Source organism: Eretmochelys imbricata, chromosome 2, assembly GCF_965152235.1.
Source record: "Eretmochelys imbricata isolate rEreImb1 chromosome 2, rEreImb1.hap1, whole genome shotgun sequence".
Taxonomy (NCBI): domain Eukaryota; kingdom Metazoa; phylum Chordata; order Testudines; family Cheloniidae; genus Eretmochelys; species Eretmochelys imbricata.
In genome coordinates, this window is record NC_135573.1 from 179,243,546 (window position 1) to 179,266,664 (window position 23,119).

General features: G+C 40.3%; 1 protein-coding gene across 1 annotated transcript in view; it reads right to left on the reverse strand.

Annotated features, from left to right (window-relative positions):
• Positions 1–1,729: 1,729 nt before the first annotated feature.
• NME8 (NME/NM23 family member 8) overlaps positions 1,730–23,119 on the reverse strand; it is a 41,453-nt gene continuing 20,063 nt past the window's right edge. Inside the window, exons 9-16 of the mRNA XM_077811024.1 lie at positions 21,737–21,829; positions 18,270–18,430; positions 17,182–17,360; positions 14,376–14,520; positions 13,279–13,386; positions 11,527–11,678; positions 5,114–5,258; positions 1,730–4,204 (exon numbers count right to left, since the gene is read on the reverse strand). Of these exons, the coding sequence (XP_077667150.1) occupies positions 3,967–4,204; positions 5,114–5,258; positions 11,527–11,678; positions 13,279–13,386; positions 14,376–14,520; positions 17,182–17,360; positions 18,270–18,430; positions 21,737–21,829 (1,221 nt within the window). The 3' untranslated portion in view covers positions 1,730–3,966. The remainder of the gene's footprint in view (positions 4,205–5,113; positions 5,259–11,526; positions 11,679–13,278; positions 13,387–14,375; positions 14,521–17,181; positions 17,361–18,269; positions 18,431–21,736; positions 21,830–23,119) is intronic.

Genomic DNA, 23,119 nt, shown 5'->3' on the forward strand with positions numbered 1-23,119 from the left:
AAACTACACTAGAAAAATTGTTTGTCATTCATCAAGCTCAAATGACAGATCACAATCGCAGGATAATTTCTCTATTAATAGACACAAAACATACATTCAGTGAGTGAAATCACCTTTGGTAAAGATCAAACTGAAAATTTCTAGACTCAAATGTGTACATTTAAGAAAGTTACAAGCATGTTGACTGTGATCAGCTGTTGTCCATGTCCACTGAAGGCAGGTACGACGCATGTACTTGTCCTCAGCATCTCCCTACAGGAGGCCCCATAATCCTACTATATCCTGCCCCAGGAAACAGTGAAGTAATTGGAAAGGAGCAGTGAAAGTGTGTCCTTCTGACTTGCCTAGAGAGATCTCATGGAACCAACCCATCAGAGCCCAGCAGGCTCAGAAAAAAGAAGCTGCAGGGCCTTAGCAGGTCAATTCCTGGCTGGGACCAAGGGCAAGGAATGGTGGTCCTCTCTGGCGACAGGGGCTTGAGGGGTAGCCAGAGTTTATTTTTCTGTCTGCATTTGCTTAAGCTGGGTTTGCAGGGAGAGAGGATCTAAGAGCCTTAACCCTTAACTAGAGTGAAGTTAAAAGGAGTCAGGTAGGAAGAGGCCCAGGGAAGAAGGAGCAACGAACTGAAATTGAGCCATGCATACTATTTGCAGAACTGGGACAGGCGGGTCTAGGCTCACCCAAGACTAACGGCCTGCCCCCTCAACCACTAAGCCCAGGCTGCAGTTAAGTACTAGGGACAACAAGAGAAAAAACAGGAACAGGAATGAGGTCAAAGGTTGAAAACCAGGAAACCAGAAGGGGACACTGAGCAGAGAAACCTGGACTGCACCCACCACTCCTCAATGGTGTCTTAAGGACTCAGTGGACACTGCCCAGAGGAACTCTGCCCAGAAATGTGATTGAACAAGGGAATGGAAATAGGCCTCACAGTTGCAGAGTACCTCCCCTACCCATCCAGCTTCCTCCTCCTGGAGTGATGGATGGCCAGGAGAAGGTGGACAAGGAGGTCCCAGGACTTTGTGGTGCCACACATAGGAAGAGCAAGAGTTAGGAGTTTTGGGGAACCTCAGTAAAAATTTCTGGAGGAGCCAGAAGAAAGGCTGCAGCTTGATGCACTTCCTGTAGATGTGCACCAGAGTTTCTCTCTTGCTGCAAAAGGTACAGTTTTCAGGGAGTTAATGAACCGCACCAGCTACATGCCCTTGCTCATGGCTCCAAGGAGGAGCTGTCAACTAATAACCCCAGCAGGCTGTGGAATGAGAACTGAGTACAGATTGGCCCAACCTCAGCCTCTGCAGGTTGGAACAAGTTCCACCACTTGGTGTTGGGATGGGACAAAAGCATGAAAAAATGGATTGTATAAAGCATGAGCATGTACAGATGTTTTCAGGGTGTGGTGTGGAGGCACCCCAACTGGATGTCGTTCAGCCAGCTCAGGTGGTATGTGGGAGGGTGGCCAGGGAGGCTCACAGGGCAGAAGCCTGATGTTGAGTTCCAGAGGGCCAGAGATGAGAAGTGGGAAGTGAGCACCCTCCTGCAGGACCTGTACAAGGAAAGTGAGAGAAGCAGGAGGCAAGGAGCACATGACAGGGGATGCAGATGGTGGAGCACTGTTATACCAATAAATTAAAAACCAGCAGGATCTTATTAAAGGAAAAAAGGCAAAATACCACATTTATTGTGAATACAGAAAGAAACATAGTAAGCAGTTAGTTATAGCTATAACATTCCATTCAATCTCATATTTATTCACACATTCATTCATTCATACACACACACACACAGGTTCTGCAAGGTTGTTATCATAGTTACCAGCCTTAGAGTTGCTCATGCCAAGCCACTGGCCAGGTGGCCTGGACATGAGGAGGGAGCAGGGCCTTGTCAGATGCTCATCTGATGCTCCTGGAAGTTGGTTTGCAGAATCAGACCCCAAAGTTCACTTTTTAGAGTCCATTTTTATAGGAATTTCTTCCTATGCCAGTCTATGGGAATAGCTTCATCATGCTGTTGCTGAATCAATCAGCAGATAGCACATTCCTGACGGCTCCAAGATGTTATCTTGTTCTTTGGTTCTCCCATTCTTGAGGCTGTTGGGTGGATTCCAGTCTGCCCTCCGGGGGGGTCCTCTGGTTATTTCCACTTGACGCCTTCTTCAGCCGATGGACACTGGATTCTTAGGCTGGCACCTCCCTGATCATTCAGTTATTATCCACACCAAGCATCCATCCACATACATCCTCTATCTCTATTTTAATCACAATTGTTAATACAACAAAAGGGTGGGGAGTCTCTGGGTGCTGTTTCTGTTGTTAAGAGTATTGCTTTGAGTCTCTCTCTCTGGGAATTGCTTTGAGAACAGACTCTGTCTTAGAATGTACTAACACAATTAGCAGCTTGCAAGTTTCATACATAGAGGGAGAGAAACAGTACCAAAAACCAAGAGACCTCTTAATTAGTAATACCCTGGAATTTAAACTATGGGGAATCAAACTCATTTGTGATTTTAATACAGAACTTCTTTAATATGATCCAACAGCGCCATGAACTGACCAAGCCCTGTGGGGTCCAAGAGGTATCGGAGTCTGGTGCCAACAGCCAGGGTCATCCTTGAGTGCACCAAGGGGGACTCACTACCTTCACAAGAAGATGGGGGTTGTGTAGCCAGGGTTCTTGAGGAGGTTCTCCCCCTCAGAGGCCACTACAGACCTGGTTGCTGAAATGAGCTTCCAGGTCCTGAGGAGGTCCTGGTAAAGATCAGCAGCTCAGAGAGGTCTCAGGAGAGACCTCTTGCATGGAGAAAAAAGAGCTGCCTGTTATATCAGAGCCCTTAGAGGCAGTGGAGGAAGGTGAACGCCAGCATGCTCCATGCTGGACTACATGCAGTGTAAAGGAGTTTCTGCAGGGTCTGAAGGTGGAAGATGTGGACCTGGCTGCAGATGCAGATCAGGCCTTGTCCACCCTCCCCCATGGGAAGGATTAGTACACCTGCAAAGACCCAGTGCAGTCCCAGCAAGAAAAAACTCCAGGATCTTCTTCTGGAGGCTGGCCAGATTCTTGGGGGTGAGGTCAATGTGTTGAACTGGTGCCAGAGCATGGACTGGACCAGCTGGTTGATCATCAACACCCTCCCCTGAAGGGAAATCAAGCAGTGCATAGCTGCTGTTTATAATGGGCCCAGGTTCCCCTACCAGCTACAGGTAAACTGGTGTAAAATGCAAGATGGGACCAGACCTTATTTTGGAGCCCAAACAAAGAGCCAAACTGAAAGGACCCAGAGCTGAGGCTGAAGACCCTAGCAAGGGCAAACAGAATGTTAGTTACTGGACTCTATAATACCAAGCCACTGAAGACCCACCAAGGTTGACGGGCAGCCTGTCATGGGCGCTTGGGGCAAGAAAAGGACTGCAATACCACAGCCAGTCACTAGCAGGTATTCAAGAGGTAAGTGACCCCATTACAGTAGGACAAGAAGTAATGGGCTTAATCTGCAGAAAGGGACATTTAGGTTAGCTATTAGGAAAAACTTTCTGACTATAAAAAGTAGTTAAGTTCTGGAATAGGTTTCCAAGGGAGGTGAATTTTTGCAGGTTTTTAAGAACAGGTTTGACAAACATCTGTCAGGGATGGTCTAGGTTTACTTTGTCCTGCTTCAGCATAGGGGGCTGGACTTGATGACTTCTCAAGGTCCCTTCCAGCCCTATATGAGTTAATTAAGGGGTGAGCTATAATGAAGACTATTTTGTGAACATGACTATCGTGGTCATTACCAGCATGAATGATCTAGTACACATTAGTAAATTAATTGGTACATTCTACAGGAGTGTTACTAATTGGTAACAAAATATTTCATTAGGGAGAAAAAGTTTATTTTATCACTGCTTTTTATATATAACATAAAACACAGGTGGACAGATAGATGTATAACCATTTAGCGACTTACGTTTTAACTGTTACAGATAGATTTTAGTTGTGGCTTAGACTATTCAGATCAATCTCTCCAAATACATATTCAATGCTCTTCAGAGCATGCTTCTTATTAGATGAGCCGTGAACTGCATTACGCAAAATATCTTGTGCAAATTGAGCTCTAAGTGAATCAGGAGAAGACTCTTTTGCCTCGTCTGGATCTGTTGGACCCATTAATTGCCTCCACTCCTCCACAGCATTTTCTTTAGTTAGGATCATTATCATTGATGGACCCCTGTGAAATCAAGATATACAAATATCATATGTACCACAAGAGCTTTGCAACTATAGAACATAGAATAACACTGAACCCTTTACTGAATAGTTAGCAAAATTTAACTCCTGGGGAAAAACTGTTCCTTATTCACTGCAGGAAGAGAGTATGTCTGGCTTTAGAGATGGATGAAAATTAGTTCTGAGGGTGAGGGGATAGATACTGTCAAAAGTCTCCAAAGTATAATGTGATACGTTTAACAAGACAGTCACATTTCCCTCATATACCCCTCTGGGTCTGCATTTGAAAGACCACCTGGAGAAACGTATGGTGAAAGATTGGGGACGCAGAAAGAGTGAAGATGCGGAAGTGGTTTTCTATGGGAAGAGGCACATATTTAAAATGAAATTTGGATTCTTAAGACCCTTTGAACAGAAAAATTCTTATTTACTGTTTATCCAAGTGGAAAACAATGGCCTTAAACAATTCATTCCCTAACAACTTCAGTGGTTAGATGGTTAGCCTATTTTCCCATTCCTTGTCCTTTGCAAAAAAAAAAACCAACCCCCCCCCCCCAAAAAAAAACAAAAAAAAAGGTGGGGAGACATAAGTAGTTGCCCAGGATTCTCTTTTTTTGAGGAACAAATCCAAAAAGTTGGTCATAATTCAGTTCAGTGTAATTCACAGGTTCTCTAAGTGAAACCCACTGCCTAATAAAGGAAAGACATTGTATTCTAAAAAGGTAATAAATGTTTAAGTTCTTTTTGTAAACATTCTAAAAATTCCCTACATTTGACACAGAAAATGACAAAGAAGTGCAGAATTCCAAGAGTCTTCTTATGTTCAACAAAAACGTTTTGCCTGCTCTATAAATTCAAAGTTATAACTGCTACATTTACATAGCACAATATTGTAAAATCAGACACTTACTCAGACATGTAATTTACTAACTGGTCAAAAAAGGGTTTTCCTTCATGAGTCTTATAAAACTGTGTTGCCATTTCATGGGTGAAATTTATTTCTTTCATCTGTGATACAATAAAGCCAGCATTTGTAACCTTCTGCAAAATGTCATCTAGGAGAAAAAAAATACATTGGTCTTAATTTTTAACATTATTTTAAACACATGTAGAAATGATAACCTTGAAAAATTCCAGAAACTGCTAGATTTGTTTTCTGGCAAATTCATATAATCATGGCTATAAACATGCTATTTATAATACAGAATAATCAGGAGTGAGATCCTGAATAGATCAAGATTCCTTAAAAACCTGCAACAAGTCATTCTCATCAGTCATTTACTAATACATTTCCATAAAGATGGCACAAAAAGAATGACTATTAACAAAAAAATTCATCCCATTATCTCTCATTGGACAGTTGAAATGTGACACACACCAGCTGGCCTGGTAAGATCAAACTGCATAGTTCCAAGAAGGGAAAAGTGAGATTCACAAAAATGAATGGGGACATATAAAAATCAAAATAACCACTAGAGCTGTTACTATAAAACAGAGACTGTTTCTAATAGTGGTGGGTCCAGATGAAGAGGTAAAAACAATGGCAGTAGCAAGTTTAGGAAGACTCGACTCCATTTTTTCTTTCTATGAATAAAGGAGATTTTATCTTTCCTTTGATACGGCTTCCTCTTTCTTTTTATATAGCTCATTCTCAAGGTTCCTTCCCCACTCTGAACTCTAGGGTACAGATGTGGGGACCTGCATGAAAAACCCCCTAAGCTTATTTTTACCAGCTTAGGTTAAAACTTCTCCAAGGTACAAACTATTTTACCTTTTGTCCCTGGACCTTATTGCTGCCACCACCAAGCATCTAACAAAAATAACAGGGAAAGAGCCCACTTGGAAACGTCTTTCCCCCGAAAATCCCCCCAAGCCCTACACCCCCTTTCCTGGGGAAGGCTTGATAAAAATCCTCACCAATTTGCATACATGAACACAGACCCAAATCCTTGGATCTTAAGAACAATGAAAAAGCAATCAGGTTTTTAAAAAGAAGGATTTTAATTGAAGAAAAAGTAAAAGAATCACCTCTGTAAAATCAGGATGGTAAATACCTTACAGGGTAATCAGATTCAAAACACAGAGAATCCCTCTAGGCAAAACCTTAAGTTACAAAAAGACACAAAAACAGGAATATACATTCCATTCAGCACAACTTATTTTATCAGCCATTTAAACAAAACAGAATCTAACGCATATCTAGCTAGATTGCTTATTAACTCTTTACAGGAGTTCTGACCTGCATTCCTGCTCTGGTCCTGGCAAAAGCAACACACAGAGAGAACCCTTTGTTCCCCCCCCCAGCTTTGAAAGTATCTTGTCTCCTCATTGGTCATTTTGGCCAGGTGCCAGCGAGCTTATCTTAGCTTCTTAATCCTTTACAGGTGAAAGGGTTTTTTCCTCTGGCCAGGAGGGATTTAAAGGAGTTTACCCTTCCCTTTATATTTATGACACTCACAGTAAAACATGAATTCATCTCCACCTCCGTGGCCTGTGAGAGGAAGGAACCATAGGCAATTTTGGCTAATGCAGGGCTCAGCAACCTGCGGCATGTGAGCTGATTTTCAGTGGCACTCTGCTGCCAGCCTGAGGTTCCGTCCGCGGGACCCGCTCAGCCCACTGCCTGCCTGGGGTACCGGCCGCGGGCTTGGGGCTCTGCTCCTGGCCTCAGCCCAGCGCTCTGCAGGCACCCCCAGCTGTGGCCCACTGGCCCCAGCCTGGGGCAGTGTGGGGTGCAGACAGGGACAAGAGGGGGCACAGCTCAGCACCCTCACCTTAAAAAATTGTTCCAGGCCACTGGGATATTTTTAAGTCCAGGTTTGCTGCTTATATCAGACCACATGGAACAGCGTACTGTGTTTGACCTTGTGCATGCCCTCTGTCTCCATTTTTTTCCCCACTGTCAGTTGAGGGATACATTTGACAAAATGTCAGCTAAGAAAGCAAAGTTAGATGTCCATTCATTTCAGCCTTCTTGGACAGACACATTTGGAATTATTCAAAAGAAGGACCGTGCTGTTTGTGCTTTCTGTTGTGAAAGTGTTGTTTGTCACACATCAAGTGTTCAACAACATTTTGAAACGAAGCATGAGAAAACTTTTCTTGATGAAGCAGACAAGACTGAATCGATCAAAAAGGCAGTAGAAGGATATGAGAAGCAAAGCAGTGTTTTTAAAAGCTTAAGTGTAAGTAAAAATCAAGCCACAGAAGGAAGTTACAAGATTGCACAGTGCATTGCAAAAACCGGAAAGCTGTTTACAGATGGCGAATATATATAAGAAGTTTCTCAGCAGTTCGGAGGTTTTGTTCAATGATTTGCCAAATAAAGATACGATCATATCTAGAGTAAAAGAACTGCCTGTCTCTGCCAGAACAGTTGAGAGACGCATAAGCGAAATGGCAGAAAACATTAACGAAAGGCAGACGATTGCATTAAAAGACACAGCAGTGTTTAGCGTTGCAGTTGATGAGAGCATGGATATAAACGACGTTCCACGTTTCGCAGTTGTTGCAAGATATTGTACTTCCGATGAAATCCAAGAGGAACTTTGTTGCCTAAAACCCCTCCGTGGCACAACAAAGGGGGAAGATATAGTGGAAAGTTTTGTAAACCATTTTGAAGAACGAGGAGTTGACATCAGAAAAATATTTTACATGACAACAGATGGTGCACCTGCCATGGTCAGAAAACTGAAGGAATTTGTAAAGTTACTTGAAGATCAAATTGGCCACCCGACAGTCAAATTTCACTATCATCCATCAAGAAAACCTGTGCGCTTAAATTTCTAATTCAGAGCTTAATAATGTGATGAATACAGTGGTGCGAATTTCCTTGTTGCTCGATCTGCTTTGACTCACAGACAGTTTCAAGAACTGCTAGAAGAGATGGACAGTGCTTGTAACGACATTCCACTTCACAGCAACATTCGGTGGCTAAGTCATGGCAAGGTTTTGGTGTGCTTTGTAAACTGTTTTGATGCAATCAAGGCCTTTCTGTCGGAAAAAGGACAAAACTACCCCAAACTGGATGATGACAAATGGCTATGTAAGCTCATGTTTCTAACTGACATCACTGCTCATCGAAACGAACTCAACCTCTGTCTCCAAGGTGTAGGGCAAATGGTTCTGGATCTTTATGAAGCCTGGAAAGCATTTGTTGCAAAACTAGCAGTTTTTTCTTGGGATATTCGAACTTCGACTTTCCGCTACTTCCAACACATAAAAGAGCTATTGACATGTTGCACCGTCAGTGTCAATGAGACTGGAATGTACCTGCAAGAACTGGAATCAGAATTTTCTGACAGATTTCAAAATTTCCAATGATTTGGCACAATGCTTTCTTTTCTAATTAAACCTGAAAAGTTCAATGAAAGCGACTTGGATTTGTCTGTATTTCAGTGGATGGGTGTTGAAGATTTTGAAATGCAGCTCATTCAGTTAAAAAGCTCAGAATTGTGGGCATCAAAGTTTATAGATCTGCGGAGTGCACTTGAAGCTACTGAGAGAGATCATGGGACCTCTATTCTGACCTGCTGGATGTCCCGGCCAATGAAATGTAACTGTTTAAAGAAAACTGCGTTTGCAATGCTTTCAGCATTTGGATCCACGTACCTGTGTGAACCGGTATTTTCACACATGAAATCTGTCCTCTGTCCCTCTCGGAGCCAGTTAACATCTGATCACTCAGAAGCCTGTGTGCAACTTAAAAGTATCCAAATACATGCCAGACATTGGAAAACTCAGCAAGGAAAAGCAAGGGCAAGGATCACACTAAACTGATAAGATCTCCATTTTAATTTAATTTTAAATGAAGCTTCTTAAACATTTTAAAAACCTTATTTATTTTACATATAACAATAGTTTAAAGAAAAGGAGTACTTGTGGCACCTTAGAGACTAACAAATTTATTTGAGCATAAGCTTTCGTGAGCTACAGCTCACTTCATCGGATGCATTCAGTGGAAAATACAGTGGGGAGATTTATATACATAGAGAACACGAAACAATGGGTGTTACCAGACACACTGTAAGGAGAGTGATCACTTAAGATGAGCTATTATCAGCAGGAGAGCGGAGGAGGGGGGGAGAGAACCTTTTGTAGTGATAATCAAGGTGGGCCATTTCCAGCAGTTGACAAGAACATCTGAGGAACGGGGAGGGGGGCAATAAACATGGGGAAATAGTTTTACTTTGTGTAATGACACATCCACTCCGAGTCTCTATTCAAGCCTAAGTTAATTGTATCCAGTTTGCAAATTAATTCGAATTCAGCAGTCTCTCGTTGGAGTCTGCTTTTGAAGTTTTTTTTGTTGAAGAATTGCCACTTTTAGATCTGTAATCGAGTGACCAGAGAGATTGAAGTGTTCTCCGACTGGTTTTTGAATGTTATAATTCTTGACGTCTGATTTGTGTTCATTTATTCTTTTACGTAGAGACTGTCCAGTTTGACCAATGTACATGGCAGAGGGGCATTGCTGGCACATGATGGCATATCACATTTTTAGATGTGCAGGTGAACGAGCCTCTGATAGTGTGGCTGATGTGATTAGGCCCTATGATGGTGTCCCCTGAATAGATATGTGGACACAGCTGGCAACGGGCTTTGTTGCAAGGATAGTTTCCAGGCTGAGGTTGATCCACACAAGAGATCCACTTCCTGGACACTATGGTGCTAATAAGCGATGGTCACATAAACACCACCCTATACCGGAAACCTACTGACCGCTATTCCTACCTACATGCCTCCAGCTTTCACCCAGACCACACCACACGATCCATTGTCTACAGCCAAGCTCTACGATACAACCGCATTTGCTCCAACCCCTCAGACAGAGACAAACACCTACAAGATCTCTATCAAGCATTCTTACAACTACAATACCCACCTGCTGAAGTGAAGAAACAGACTGACAGAGCCAGAAGAGTACCCAGAAGTTACCTATTACAGGACAGGCCCAACAAAGAAAATAACAGAACGCCACTAGCCATCACCTTCAGCCCCCAACTAAAACCTCTCCAACGCATCATCAAGGATCTACAACCTATCCTGAAGGACGACCCATCACTCTCACAGATCTTGAGAGACAGGCCAGTCCTTGTTTACAGACAGCCCCCCAACCTGAAGCAAATACTCACCAGCAACCACACACCACACAATAAAAGCACTAACCCAGGAACCTATCCTTGCAACAAAGCCCGTTGCCAACTGTGTCCACATATCTATTCAGGGGACACCATCATAGGGCCTAAACACATCAGCCACACTATCAGAGGCTCGTTCACCTGCACATCTACCAATGTGATATATGCCATCATGTGCCAACAATGCCCCTCTGCCATGTACATTGGTCAAACTGGACAGTCTCTATGTAAAAGAATAAATGGACACAAATCAGACATCAAGAATTATTACATTCAAAAACCAGTCGGAGAACACTTCAATCTCTCTGGTCACTTGATTAAAGATCTAAAAGTGGCAATTCTTCAACAAAAAAACTTCAAAAGCAGACTCCAACGAGAGACTGCTGAATTCGAATTAATTTGCAAACTGGATACAATTAACTTAGGCTTGAATAGAGACTCGGAGTGGATGTGTCATTACACAAAGTAAAACTATTTCCCCATGTTTATTCCCACCCCTCCCCGCTCCTCAGATGTTCTTGTCAACTGCTGGAAATGGCCCACCTTGATTATCACTACAAAAGGTTCTCTCCCCCTCCCCTCCTCTCTCCTGCTGATAATAGCTCATCTTAAGTGATCACTCTCCTTACAGTGTGTCTGGTAACACACATTGTTTCATGTTCTCTATGTATATAAATCTCCCCACTGTATTTTCCACTGAATGCATCCGATGAAGTAAGCTGTAGCTCATGAAAGCTTATGCTCAAATAAATTTGTTAGTCTCTCCACAAGTACTCCTTTTCTTTTTGCGAATACAGACTAACACGGCTGCTATTCTGAAACCTAACAATAGTTTAGTTATATAATATAGACTTATAGAGAGAGACCCTCTAAAAACGTTAAAATGTATTACTGGCACGTGAAACCTTACATTACATCGAATAAATGAAGACTTGGCACACCACTTCTGAAAGGCTGTCGACCCCTGGGCTAATCAAATGTCAGTAGTGGGGCAGCATCAAGAATTACTTCATGCCTATAAGAAGGTTTATAAATATAGCAAATGTATTTAGGAAAGACAAAAAGAATTGATCTGCTATAACTCACTGCAAATTTTATATTGCTAATATTTTGTAGGAATGAGGTCCACAGTTATTTTGGAATGAGATCCACAGGCTTGGTATGCTTGTTCTAGAATGTTTACCTTTATGTTCCTTAACAGCCGTGGGTTTGATAACTGCCAAAGTGTGTTCCACTGGGAAGAAGAACTCTAGTTCCTTCTTAGCTTCACCAGGTGATGCACTGCCATGCAGCTGATTGAGAGGTACACTCTCTACTGCATACTCTGAACGTAAACTAACAATTATTAAAACAAGGTTGTTCAATGACATGACATTTTCATGCACAAGTATCCCTATGAATCTCCTAAATTAATGTTAATTTTGAGGGGTGGGATGGTGGACACTGGAGGCACAAAGGATACTTACAAACCTTTTGAAATGAATAAATATATTCTAAACCAATCATTTTGGCTTTCAATGGGATTTATGAGCTTAAGTTACTTAAGTGCTTTTAGAAAAAGAGTACTTGTGGCACCTTAGAGACTAACCAATTTATTTGAGCATAAGCTTTCGTGAGCTACAGCTCACTTCATCGGAAAGCTTATGCTCTAAGGTGCCACAAGTACACCTTTTCTTTTTGCGAATGCAGACTAACACGGCTGTTACTCTGAAACCTGTCGTTAAGTGCTTTTGAAAATTCCATTCCTGTCTGCTGCCATCAGTGAATGCTCAACTACTTCAGAACGTTCCTGTGTCCTGTTTCTTTATGTGATACTAATGCTATGTCTATATTGTAAACTCAGGATGTGATTCTCTGCTTATGTACACATACTTGGGCTAGTTCTCATTAAGCTAACAAATATACATAGCAGTATAGCAGAGTATAAATAGCAGCATAGCACGGGTAGCACAGCAGAGGCCCAGCTGAGCCACGCCAAGTACAAACCCTCCTGAAACTGGTGGGTATGTATTCGGCACAGCTCAGCCATGCCTCTGCTGATGCTACACACACTACTACAGCTACACTGCTATGTATACTAGTTCTAGCTTGAGGAGAACTAGTGTGAATATGTGAACACAAGCAAGGAATCACACCCCTAGCTTGTAGCACAGATGTAACCTAAGACCCTGGACTTGGAAGATTAATTGCAGTTTACCTACATTTAGCTATAAATACTGCAATTTTTAAACTAGTCACTAATTCCCATTATGATCACTAATAACAGGTCTTACTAAATGATAAACAGTACCACTGCTATAGATGACAGACACTGTGAGTGAATGTCTTAATACAACAACAGTTACTGAAAACAATGTTACAAACACTATCTGAAGTACCTAACATAATTATTGATATGATATTTACAAGAAATTAGTATACCTGAAAAGAAAACTGAGCCATAAATAGAACACTATACTTACACAAAGGCACCCAAATTTAATTTAGCTAAGACATAGGACACTTTTCAAAGAAGAGAATAAGTAAAACAGAAAACAATTTCAAGCAGATATATCATCCAGAGTAATATATAATCAATGAACAGTTAGAAAATAGAAAATAATTAGCTGACAGCTGTGTAAATCACAGAAATAAATCAAACTAATCATTATGACTCAACAGATCCCTCTCTTCTCTTCAAAATCTTGCATACAATGTTCTTTTTTAATTTGAACTTTCCGCTATGTTTACTAGCCATGTGTTGTTTTTTATAAACCCAGTTGATGCTGTATGTGCTACACTATATAATCAAGAAAATCATAAAAACTTTCAGAAACATATCACTTTTCAGATGACAGCATTATAGTTACATTGGTTACACTGGGGCTAAATGTATACACTGATTATGGATGTATATTGCAGATTATGAATAATGTATAGCTATTACAAATACTACCTGGCTGGACTTTTCTCCTTAGCCTCTTCAAGACTCTTTGGGCCTAGTAAATCTCTCCAGCGTTGTACAGCATTTTCTCGTATTAAACCAAGTGCAAGGGTTGGACCACTGTTAAATGTGATTGTTAGTATTAAAAAAGCAATTGGAAAAAAACCCCTAAAATATCTCTTAAAATAATTTGATTAAATTCAGTGTAGCCAGGGAAAAGGTGCCTTGACATTGGAGAGATTTAAAATCCAATATACAGTTAAAAAGCTGAAGTTCCGGTGAATTTTTTATATTTTTGGGCAGGGGTGAGGGGCATTGGGTGAAGGTAATTTAAATGAACATACTACTGAACAGTGCCATTAGATGCAGGGGATGTCATCAACTTACATATCAGGGGTGAAATCCTGGCGTCACTGAAGTCAATTGGAGTTTTTTGCCATTAACTTCTACGGAGCCAGGATTTTTCCCCAGATCACCAGACCAGTACCATAGAGAATGTTGTGAAGATATTGGGGAGAAGAGTCTTGGCCAAACTCTTTGGAAATTGTAATTGCTTCTGCCTGAAATGACTGTTGTCACTTTGCTTGAGGGAACATTTTCACTGCAGTGACAGCCACACCTACTTACCATACTCTGTTGACAACATAGGAGGATGAGTGATATTTGTCAGATGTTTGGGGAGAAAATAAAAGTGAGTAGAGGAGGGTTAATGGGCTGAATTAGAACAATCATTATTATTGTTTTTATATACTGTTGATAAAAACACTTTTGATTTTTCAAATACTGTTTTTGCCATGACTTACTTTCTTGGGATCTAATTATTCCCCAGCTCTGTAGTGAAATTCAGAAACCTAACTATTCTTAAAGTCTGGAACTAGTCAGCTACAGGGGGTGGGGTCATTCCTTGAGTGAATTCTATCAAGAGGTAGCTAGCTTCTGGATAATACGTCTGATGTATCTGTGAATGTTCTTATTATCCATAAAACTCATTTCACTCACACTGAACACAACTGTATCTTGTGGCAATGAGTTATACATGTTTATTATGCATTGTGAAAAATATTGCTTCCATTTGTAAGTTCAAACTTGTTGCCTTTCAATTAATGTACCTTGTCATGTGTTCTAGAAGGGTTGGGAAAAAATCTTCATTTTCATGTTCCTTGTAAAACTGATGTGCTTGTTCTTCTGTCAGAACTATTTCCCTTTGCATTGCTATTGTAAAGCCATCATCCTTAATCCTTTTCAGAATAGAATCTACATATAAAACATTGAAATAGTGCTGGATTGTCATCATTTAGTTCATTTTGTACTTGTCATATTTCCATATTATAGTTTTTCCAGTCATTTCATTATAAAGTTTTCCAAAAGAGTTAACTTGTTCATTTTGGAATATGAAAACTATAATTCGTAACAAACTATAGGGGTCCAATAATCATTGCTTGGACACTCAGCAAGAAGTTTTCTGCCTTTTTAAGGAAGGAAGGAAGGAAGGAATGTAGAGAAGTCACATTTAATTTGATTTAGCTCTCTGTCTTTGAAGGTTCTGAAGATGTGCCTGACTAATATATAGGAAAGGTAGACTGCTTATGCATATGTAGCGTGCAATTACACTTTCTTAAAAACCCTTCTACACACATTCGTTCTCAAGAGCAAAGCTCAACCAACAAGCAGCATGACCCAATTCATTATGAGGTCATGAGCTTGAAGAATGTGGATTTAGGTACCTAACTTTAGACATTCAAGTTTATCAGCTGCTGCTAACTAGCTGGGTTTTTTTTAAAGCAAAGAACATTTTGAAATCATGGATTTCTCAATTATAACTGATTTTCACTTGTTGTTTGTTTTTCACTGAACCTCTTTTTTTTAACCTGCAGCTGTTTTGGTGAATGGCAGAGCTAGTAGGGCACAGCATAGCTCAAAGTATGCCTGATAACACTCTCCTGGATCAGAATGATTGTTCACTGCTACAGTATTAAAAGTCACCTTTATCGGAGAGACACTCATATTGGGCTTCTAGCTCTCAAATACCACTGGCTGATATGTCCATAAGTAAGTTACAATATCACCTATAGAAACTTTATCCAGTCAAATGAGCGTTAGTCACTTGGAGTTTCAATAAGTTTGCTGATGGAAATACAAATGTTAATACTATAGCATTGATCGTTCCAGCTGACCTCCACTCAATCAGCAAAATCACAAAAATACTCAGAACACATTGGGAAAAATTGGGTTGGGACTGTGGATCTGCCAAGTAAATAAACTTGAAGAACTAAAATTCAATGTCAAGTAACTATTTTTTCCAGAGAAGAAACGTCAATAAAGATTCTCATTCTGAAATATTATTATATTATATATTATTATATACAATATAATAATATATTATATTCTCATTACAGTCCCCACAAAGGAGGGTCCAGGAGTTCTAATAGAAGGCATAATTATGACTGAATTCTGTGGCTATTTTTGCAAGTATACACTATTTTACATGAGCAAAGGTGGCAGAATCAGGCCCTATATACGGACTGCAAAACTGCTCTCCCAGTTGCATGAGAACTAGATGTCAAATCAAGGAAGGAATGCCATGTAAATGTAAGAAGAGTGCTCCAAGTAGTACTCTTTCAAATCTATGTAACAGACATTATTCAAGCTAGCCATAGATGCTGCCTTGGACCTGGCAGAGAATGCTCAACCACTCAAGGACAGTGGTGCCACAAGTACTTCTTTTCTTTTTGCAGATACAGACTAACACGGTTGCTACTCTGAAAACTAGCTAAATTGTTTTAGCAGAAAGCATAACTCATTTAAATATGTTTTAATTAGACTCATTGATTTTTGATTGATGCAATTAGACTCATTGATTTTTCTAGAAACCATAATTATATCCCAGAAAGGGGATCTATAGAGGCAATTTTTGAAGAACTGATCTAGGAAATAAAATGCAAAAAGAAAAGGAGTACTTGTGGCACCTTAGAGACTAACCAATTTATTTGAGCATGAGCTTTCGTGAGCTACAGCTCACTTCATCGGATGCATACCGTGGAAACTGCAGCAGACTTTATATACACACAGAGATAATGAAACAATACCTCCTCCCACCCCACTGTCCTGCTGGTAATAGCTTATCTAAAGTGATCATCAAGTTGGGCCATTTCCAGCACAAATCCAGGTTTTCTCACCCTCCACCCCCCCCCCACTCTGCTGGAGAGTGAGTTTGTGTGTGGGGGGGTGGAGGGTGAGAAAACCTGGATTTGTGCTGGAAATGGCCCAACTTGATGATCACTTTAGATAAGCTATTACCAGCAGGACAGTGGGGTGGGAGGAGGTATTGTTTCATTATCTCTGTGTGTATATAAAGTCTGCTGCAGTTTCCACGGTATGCATCCAATGAAGTGAGCTGTAGCTCACGAAAGCTCATGCTCAAATAAATTGGTTAGTCTCTAAGGTGCCACAAGTACTCCTTTTCTTTTTGCGAATACAGACTAACATGGCTGTTACTCTGAAACAGGAAATAAAATGATATTCACATAAAAGTAGGTAAAAATAGAATAGAATGAATAAATTGTATTTTTCTGATATACAGTTCTGTCAACTTAATGCTGAGCACAGAAACTAATTTGAAGACAGCATTGTCTAGTGTGTAGAACGCTGGACTGGAGGACTGGATTCTCTTCCTGGCTCTACTACTGGCTTGCTGGGTGACCTGGGACAAATGAGTTCATCTCACTCAGTTTCTCCATCTGTCAAATGGGGATAATTATATTGACCCACTTTGTAAAGCACTTTTGACATTTATTGGAGAAAAGCGCTAGGTAAAAACTAGGTATTATTCATTAAAAGATACCAGGATTTTTGAAATCCAAAATATAAGGCCTTCTTTGTGTACTGCAGGTGAAAAATGTAGTTATTATCACTTACTTTTTCTTTCCTTTAATAGAGGAGGTCTAATTAAGGCCAATGTTTTTTCAAGATTTTGACCAGTCTTCTTTTTACCAAAATCTGGGAAAAAGAAGGCAAGTTGCCTGCTAGCATCTTCTACACTGTCTTCCACACGACATAAATTTAACATATTCTCGGATTCCAAAACTTCTTGCAAGCTAATAAGAGACAAATAATACATCTAAATTAACGTATCCTTTATATTCATTTACTGTTTTACACAAACGTATCAATAATTGACTTGCTGAAAAAATATATTTTAATACTTTAGTAAAACACATAAGAATAGAATGCCAGTTACTTTATGATTCTGCATACCAACAAAAACCAGCAGTTCTAAGGAATGAGTATATTGTCCATTCTTAACAGAGTATTAGTTACTTCCTGTGTCATACCATAAGTACTTTGAAAGCGAAATCTCAGTCATGCAATGTTTCTACTTGGTCTGCCTTTGAATAGCCTCTGTGCATTTCACTGGACAAAATTAACACTGACAATGACAGTTTCTAAAAAGGGATTGATAAGGGGATCATGCTTTATATACCTAAAGCATGATCTTTGAAAACACAGCACTATAGAAATTCTTTGAAAAAGAAATAATTTTTATTGTGACATATTTATAATTGTGAGGATCACCTATATGTGATCACTCTAATATTATCATGTCAGACAAAATTTATCCAGGAAAGGCTACTGCAGCTGTAAATCAAAAAGACAAAAGAATAATGACTGGTTCTTTCTAACATCTTTACATTCATGTCAGTACAGGGTCATGTAATTAGATTGAATTGGGTCAGTGCAGGTACATATAATTAGACTGTGGTAGCACTGTGCAGGCTGTACCATCCTTTAGTGTGCCTAGCCCATTCTGCAAGCCACTTTGGGGGCACTGCAGTTGTGATGGGCTGTTGTGTATCCCACACATGGTTAGGGAGACTCTTACTTACTCCCTGCATCTGTACAGCTGTGCATATAAGGGCATGTGACAATATGGCTCTTAATATTTTTTTTATGATTTCTCATGTAACTGCATAAAACTTAAGTGTCATTTGAATTTTTCCAGTTACCTGTTTGGCTTTTCAGGCTGAGGCTCTGCAGATATATCCTCATCTGATTTACCCAGTTCTTTCCATTGTGGAACAGCAACAGTTACTTCCTTTGGTTTAGAAACTATCAGAATATGGGATGGTCCACCAGTCATGATTGTCACAAAATCTTCAAAATCAGGCTAAAAAACACAATTTCTAAACTATATACTACAAAGAGAACTGTTTGACCTTATCACCAGAAATCAAACTATACATGTGCTGTATAACTTGCTCCCATCTCACTATTGTATTTACAATCACCATATACAATTCTATATGAAATATCTGATAAGATTTTGTGATAAGTCCATTTTAGTTCAAGTGATAAAACAGTATTATAAAGTATGCCTCAGCCTTTACAGTAAATATAAGATCTTGAGATAATTGAAATTATACTATTGCATACAACTTGTGTGCCACATGTTCTCCCAATCTAATGTACCAATAACTCAGAGATGAGATCAAATGTGATGCTTATAGTATAGTAGACTGAGGCACATGATGTAAAGCAACAAAATATATTGCATTTCCTGACATGATTTTTAAAGTTCTATAAATTCCTGATTTTCAGGACATTCTCAGACACTTACTTCCTTGTCTGTTCTTTTCTCCCCTTCAGTCTTGGCCTTCATCCACACAGAGAGATACTTTCATGGGAAGCAACCTCCTTGTGTATCTTCATAACTTGGAGTCACTTTTCCACCAGTGCTGGAATTCTCTTCATTCCCTCTAAGCCCCCCATTTACTTCATTGCCAATCTTTCTTTGAACCTTTCTCTTTGCTTTAACATATGATTGAGTCTTTCCCCCGCCAACATCTCCCATCCCTTAACTTACATAATATATTTCTCCTTTCATACTAACAGGATAGTAAGCAAGAATATTTATTTGTATTTTACTGTTTTTAATGTGTAGTTTTTCTTTTTTCATATTCTGATTCATCTCTATGTATTATTTTACCTTTCAGATTTTATGGATATATTGTAAGGACACTCAATTCTACAGTTATTTTTCTCTTGGTGTAAAGCATTTTGGAATATGATAGTTTGCATGATAGACATATAAAAATAAATTAAATGAAAGTGAATAGAAAAATATATTTAGTACTAAGAATACATAAAGTGTGTCTCTACACTGAAAAGTATTGCAAAAAAATGTTTACTATCTCAGTGATTTCAAGAGTAAATTTGCTCCATCAACAAATAAGAAGTTTTATCTAAACTGCCAGTCCTACAAACACAACCTGGTATCTGAAAAGTCAAGTTGTGTTCTTTCTGATTCATTCAAAATCCCCATTATAAAGATTCTATAGGCCAAAATTTGCTCTCAACTACACCGCAGCAACTCTATTGTCTCCAAATTCTGTCTTCAGTTGCACTTACGTAATCTCATCGTTTTCAACAGGATTGCACAGTTGTAAATGAGGGCAGTATTCTACTTTCTGAAACAGTTGAAGTACATATAGTGTAAACAAGTACTATTTTTACACACTCATTTTCAGAGTAGAGTAGAATCACACTTTGAGACTAACAAGGAAATAACTACGGCAAAGAGTCCTGTGGCAATGTGTAGACTAACAGATGTATTGGAGCATAAGCTTTTGTGGGTGAATACCCACTTCATCAGATGCATGTAGTGGAAATTTCCAGAGGCAGGTACAAATATGCAAGCAAGAATCAGGCTAGGGATAACGAGGTTAGTTCAATCAGGGAGGATGAGGCCCTCTTCTAGCAGTTGAGGTGTGAACACCAAGGGAGGAGAAACTGCTTTTGTAGTTGGCTAGCCATTCACAGTCTTTGTTTAATCCAGAGCTGATGGTGTCAGATTTGCAAATGAACTGAAGCTCAGCAGTTTCTCTTTGAAGTCTGGTCCTGAAGTTTTTTTGCTGCAGGATGGCTACCTTTAAATCTGCTATTGTCTGTCCAGGGAGATTGAAGTGTTCTCTTACAGGTTTTTGTATATTGCCATTCCTAATATCTGATTTGTGTCCATTTATCCTTTTACGTAGGGACTGTCCAGTTTGGCCGATGTACATAGCAGAGGGGCATTGTTGGCACACAATGGCGTATATTACATTGGTGGACAAGCAGGTGAATGAACCGGTGATGGTGTGGCTGATCTGGTTAGGTCCTGTGATGGTGTCACTTGTGTAGATATGTGGGCAGAGTTGGCATTGAGGTTTGTTGCATGAATTGGTTCCTGAGTTAGAGTTACTATGGTGGGGTGTGTAGTTGCTGGTGAGAATATACTTCAGGTTGGCGGGTTGTCTGTGGGTGAAGGACTGGCCTGCCTCCCAAGGCCTGTGAAAGTGAGGGATCGTTGTCCAGGATGGGTTGTAGATCACTGATGATGCACTGGAGAGGTTTTAGCTGAGGATCGTATGTGATGGGCCAATGGAGTTCTGTTGGTTTCTTTCTTGGGCTTGTCTCGCAGCAGGAGACTTCTGGGTACATGTCTGGCTCTGTTGATCTGCTTCCTTATTTCCTTGTGTGGGTATCATAATTTTGAGAATGCTTGGTGAAGATCTTGTAGGTGTTGGTCTCTCTCTGAAGGGTTGGAGCAAATGCGGTTGTACCTCAGTGCTTGGCTGTAGACAATGGATCATTTGGTGTGTCCAGGATGGAAGCAGGAGGCATGAAGGTAGGCACAGCGGTCGGTGGGTTTTCGGTACAGGGTGGTGTTAACATGACAGTCACTTATTTGCACCATGGTGTCTAGGAAGTGGGCCTCCCGTGTAGATTGGTCCAGGTGGGGTGGAAACTGTTGAAATCGTGGTGGAATTCTTCCAGGGTTTCCTTCCCATGGGTCCAAATGATGAAGATGTCATCATTGTAGCGTAGGTAGAGAAGGGGCGTTAGTGGACGAGAGCTGAGGAAGCGTTGTTCCAGGTCAGTCATAAAAATGTTGGCATATTGTGGGGCCATGTGGGTGCCCATAGCAGTGCCACTGGTCTGGAGGTATATATTGTCACCAAATTTGAAATAACTGATTTCCCACAGTTCACAGCTCCCTCTGAACTAATTATATATTATATACTCTAAAAAACAACAACCATACATACATGAATCGTTGTTGTTTTTTAGAGTATATATAGCTTTTGCTGTTTAGAGTATTTACCTTATGTTATTCTGACTATTCCACTGTTGGCTAATGAGTTGGTTGTGTTAGGGAAAATAAACCTCTATTGCTTCAGTATGTACCAAGGATTGTATGCTATTCCATTGTTATTTAAATGCAATGTTGGAACACCAATAACCACAGGCATCGTACAGGAGTTGGACTGGAAAACTGAAGCAAAGAAGATGAGACAATCTTTTAATTTATTTTCTCTCTGTGTCATCAATAATTTTAATTAACTGAAATCAATTACATTTTATAAATGTTTTACAAGCCATATAGATGATATTATTATCAATATAGCCATCTCTATTTGTGTAGGCCTTTTACCTGTTCTGTATTGCGACTGTAGAAATTTCTAACTTGCTCTTCAGTTAATGTCTTCTCCTCTTCTGCCGCAATGCCAAAGCCCGCTTCTGTAATCTTCAATTACAGATCAGCCATCAGGTTCAGAAGCATTTGAGGGAGACATATAGCAAATCAGCAAACATTAGTTTACATATTTTTGCCATGATTCTAAAAACTGACTGATTTTTATGTAGAATCTTAAATGAGGTAATACGAAATATCACAAATATAGTACCTTCTTCATTCAGCCCAACTAAATTTCCAGCTTTTCAAAGTACTGGACTGTGTTCAAGTGTGACACCCATTAAAATAAAGAAGCCTTTTGTTACACATTATGTACCTCAATATACAGATTTTATTGAAAATCTCTACTATTTGTAAAACATGTTTTATCATTATTGATTCCAGTAATGCAAATAAAGCAAACCTATGGGAAGGCAGCACATAATCATTCCTAATGACTGACAGTAAAAGCTTTATTATGCAGCCGTCAGTCATGTACTTGTAAAGTATTTGTACATACTTCGGAGAAATTGGTCTACCGCCATTACAAAGTATATATTAGCTTTTTATTATAGTATATTTGCTTTTTGATTTTCATATGCAGAAATAACATGAGTATCTATTTTTTAAAATTCCCACTAGCATGGTAGAAATATGTATACGTAGAGTAGGCATGCACTGATATGATCTGTATCACCATGCGTACTCCCTGCACAGCATATACCCACTATACGTGTGCATGTCCACAATTCAGCATTTCTGGAACTGAAATGAGCATTCCTCTAGTACTATGTTCTGGAGGCAGAAATGATGTCTCCTTAACCAAATGTTGTGTCTGCCTATGCATCTAAATCATTACCAGTGTATATCCTGTGACTTTACTTTCCTATAAGCATGAGCTTATGTATGTCTGCATACAGTGGTGAGCTGGAGCCAGTTCGCACCGGTTCGCTAGAACTGGTTGTTAAATTTAGAAGCTCTTTTAGAACCGGTTGTTCCGCAAGGGACAACCGGTTCTAAAAGGGCTTCTAAATTTAACTGGCCCAAAGTGGCGCCTTAGGCGCGACTCCCTGGGTACTCCAGCCCTGGAGCACCCACGGGGAAAATTTGGTGGGTGCAGAGCGCTCACCGGCAGCTCCCCGCCCCACCCCCAGCTCACCTCCGCTCCACCTCTGCCTCCTCCCCTGAATGTGCCACCCCACTCTGCTTCTCCGCCCTCCCCCTTCCCTTCCCCCCCCTGCTTCCCACGAATCAGCTGTTCGGCGGGAAGCCAGGGAGGACTGAGAAGAAAGCGGTGGCTTCCTACTCAGGCCCAGGAAGGCAGAGAGGAGGTGAGCTCGGGCGGGGGGGGCGCGAAGAGGG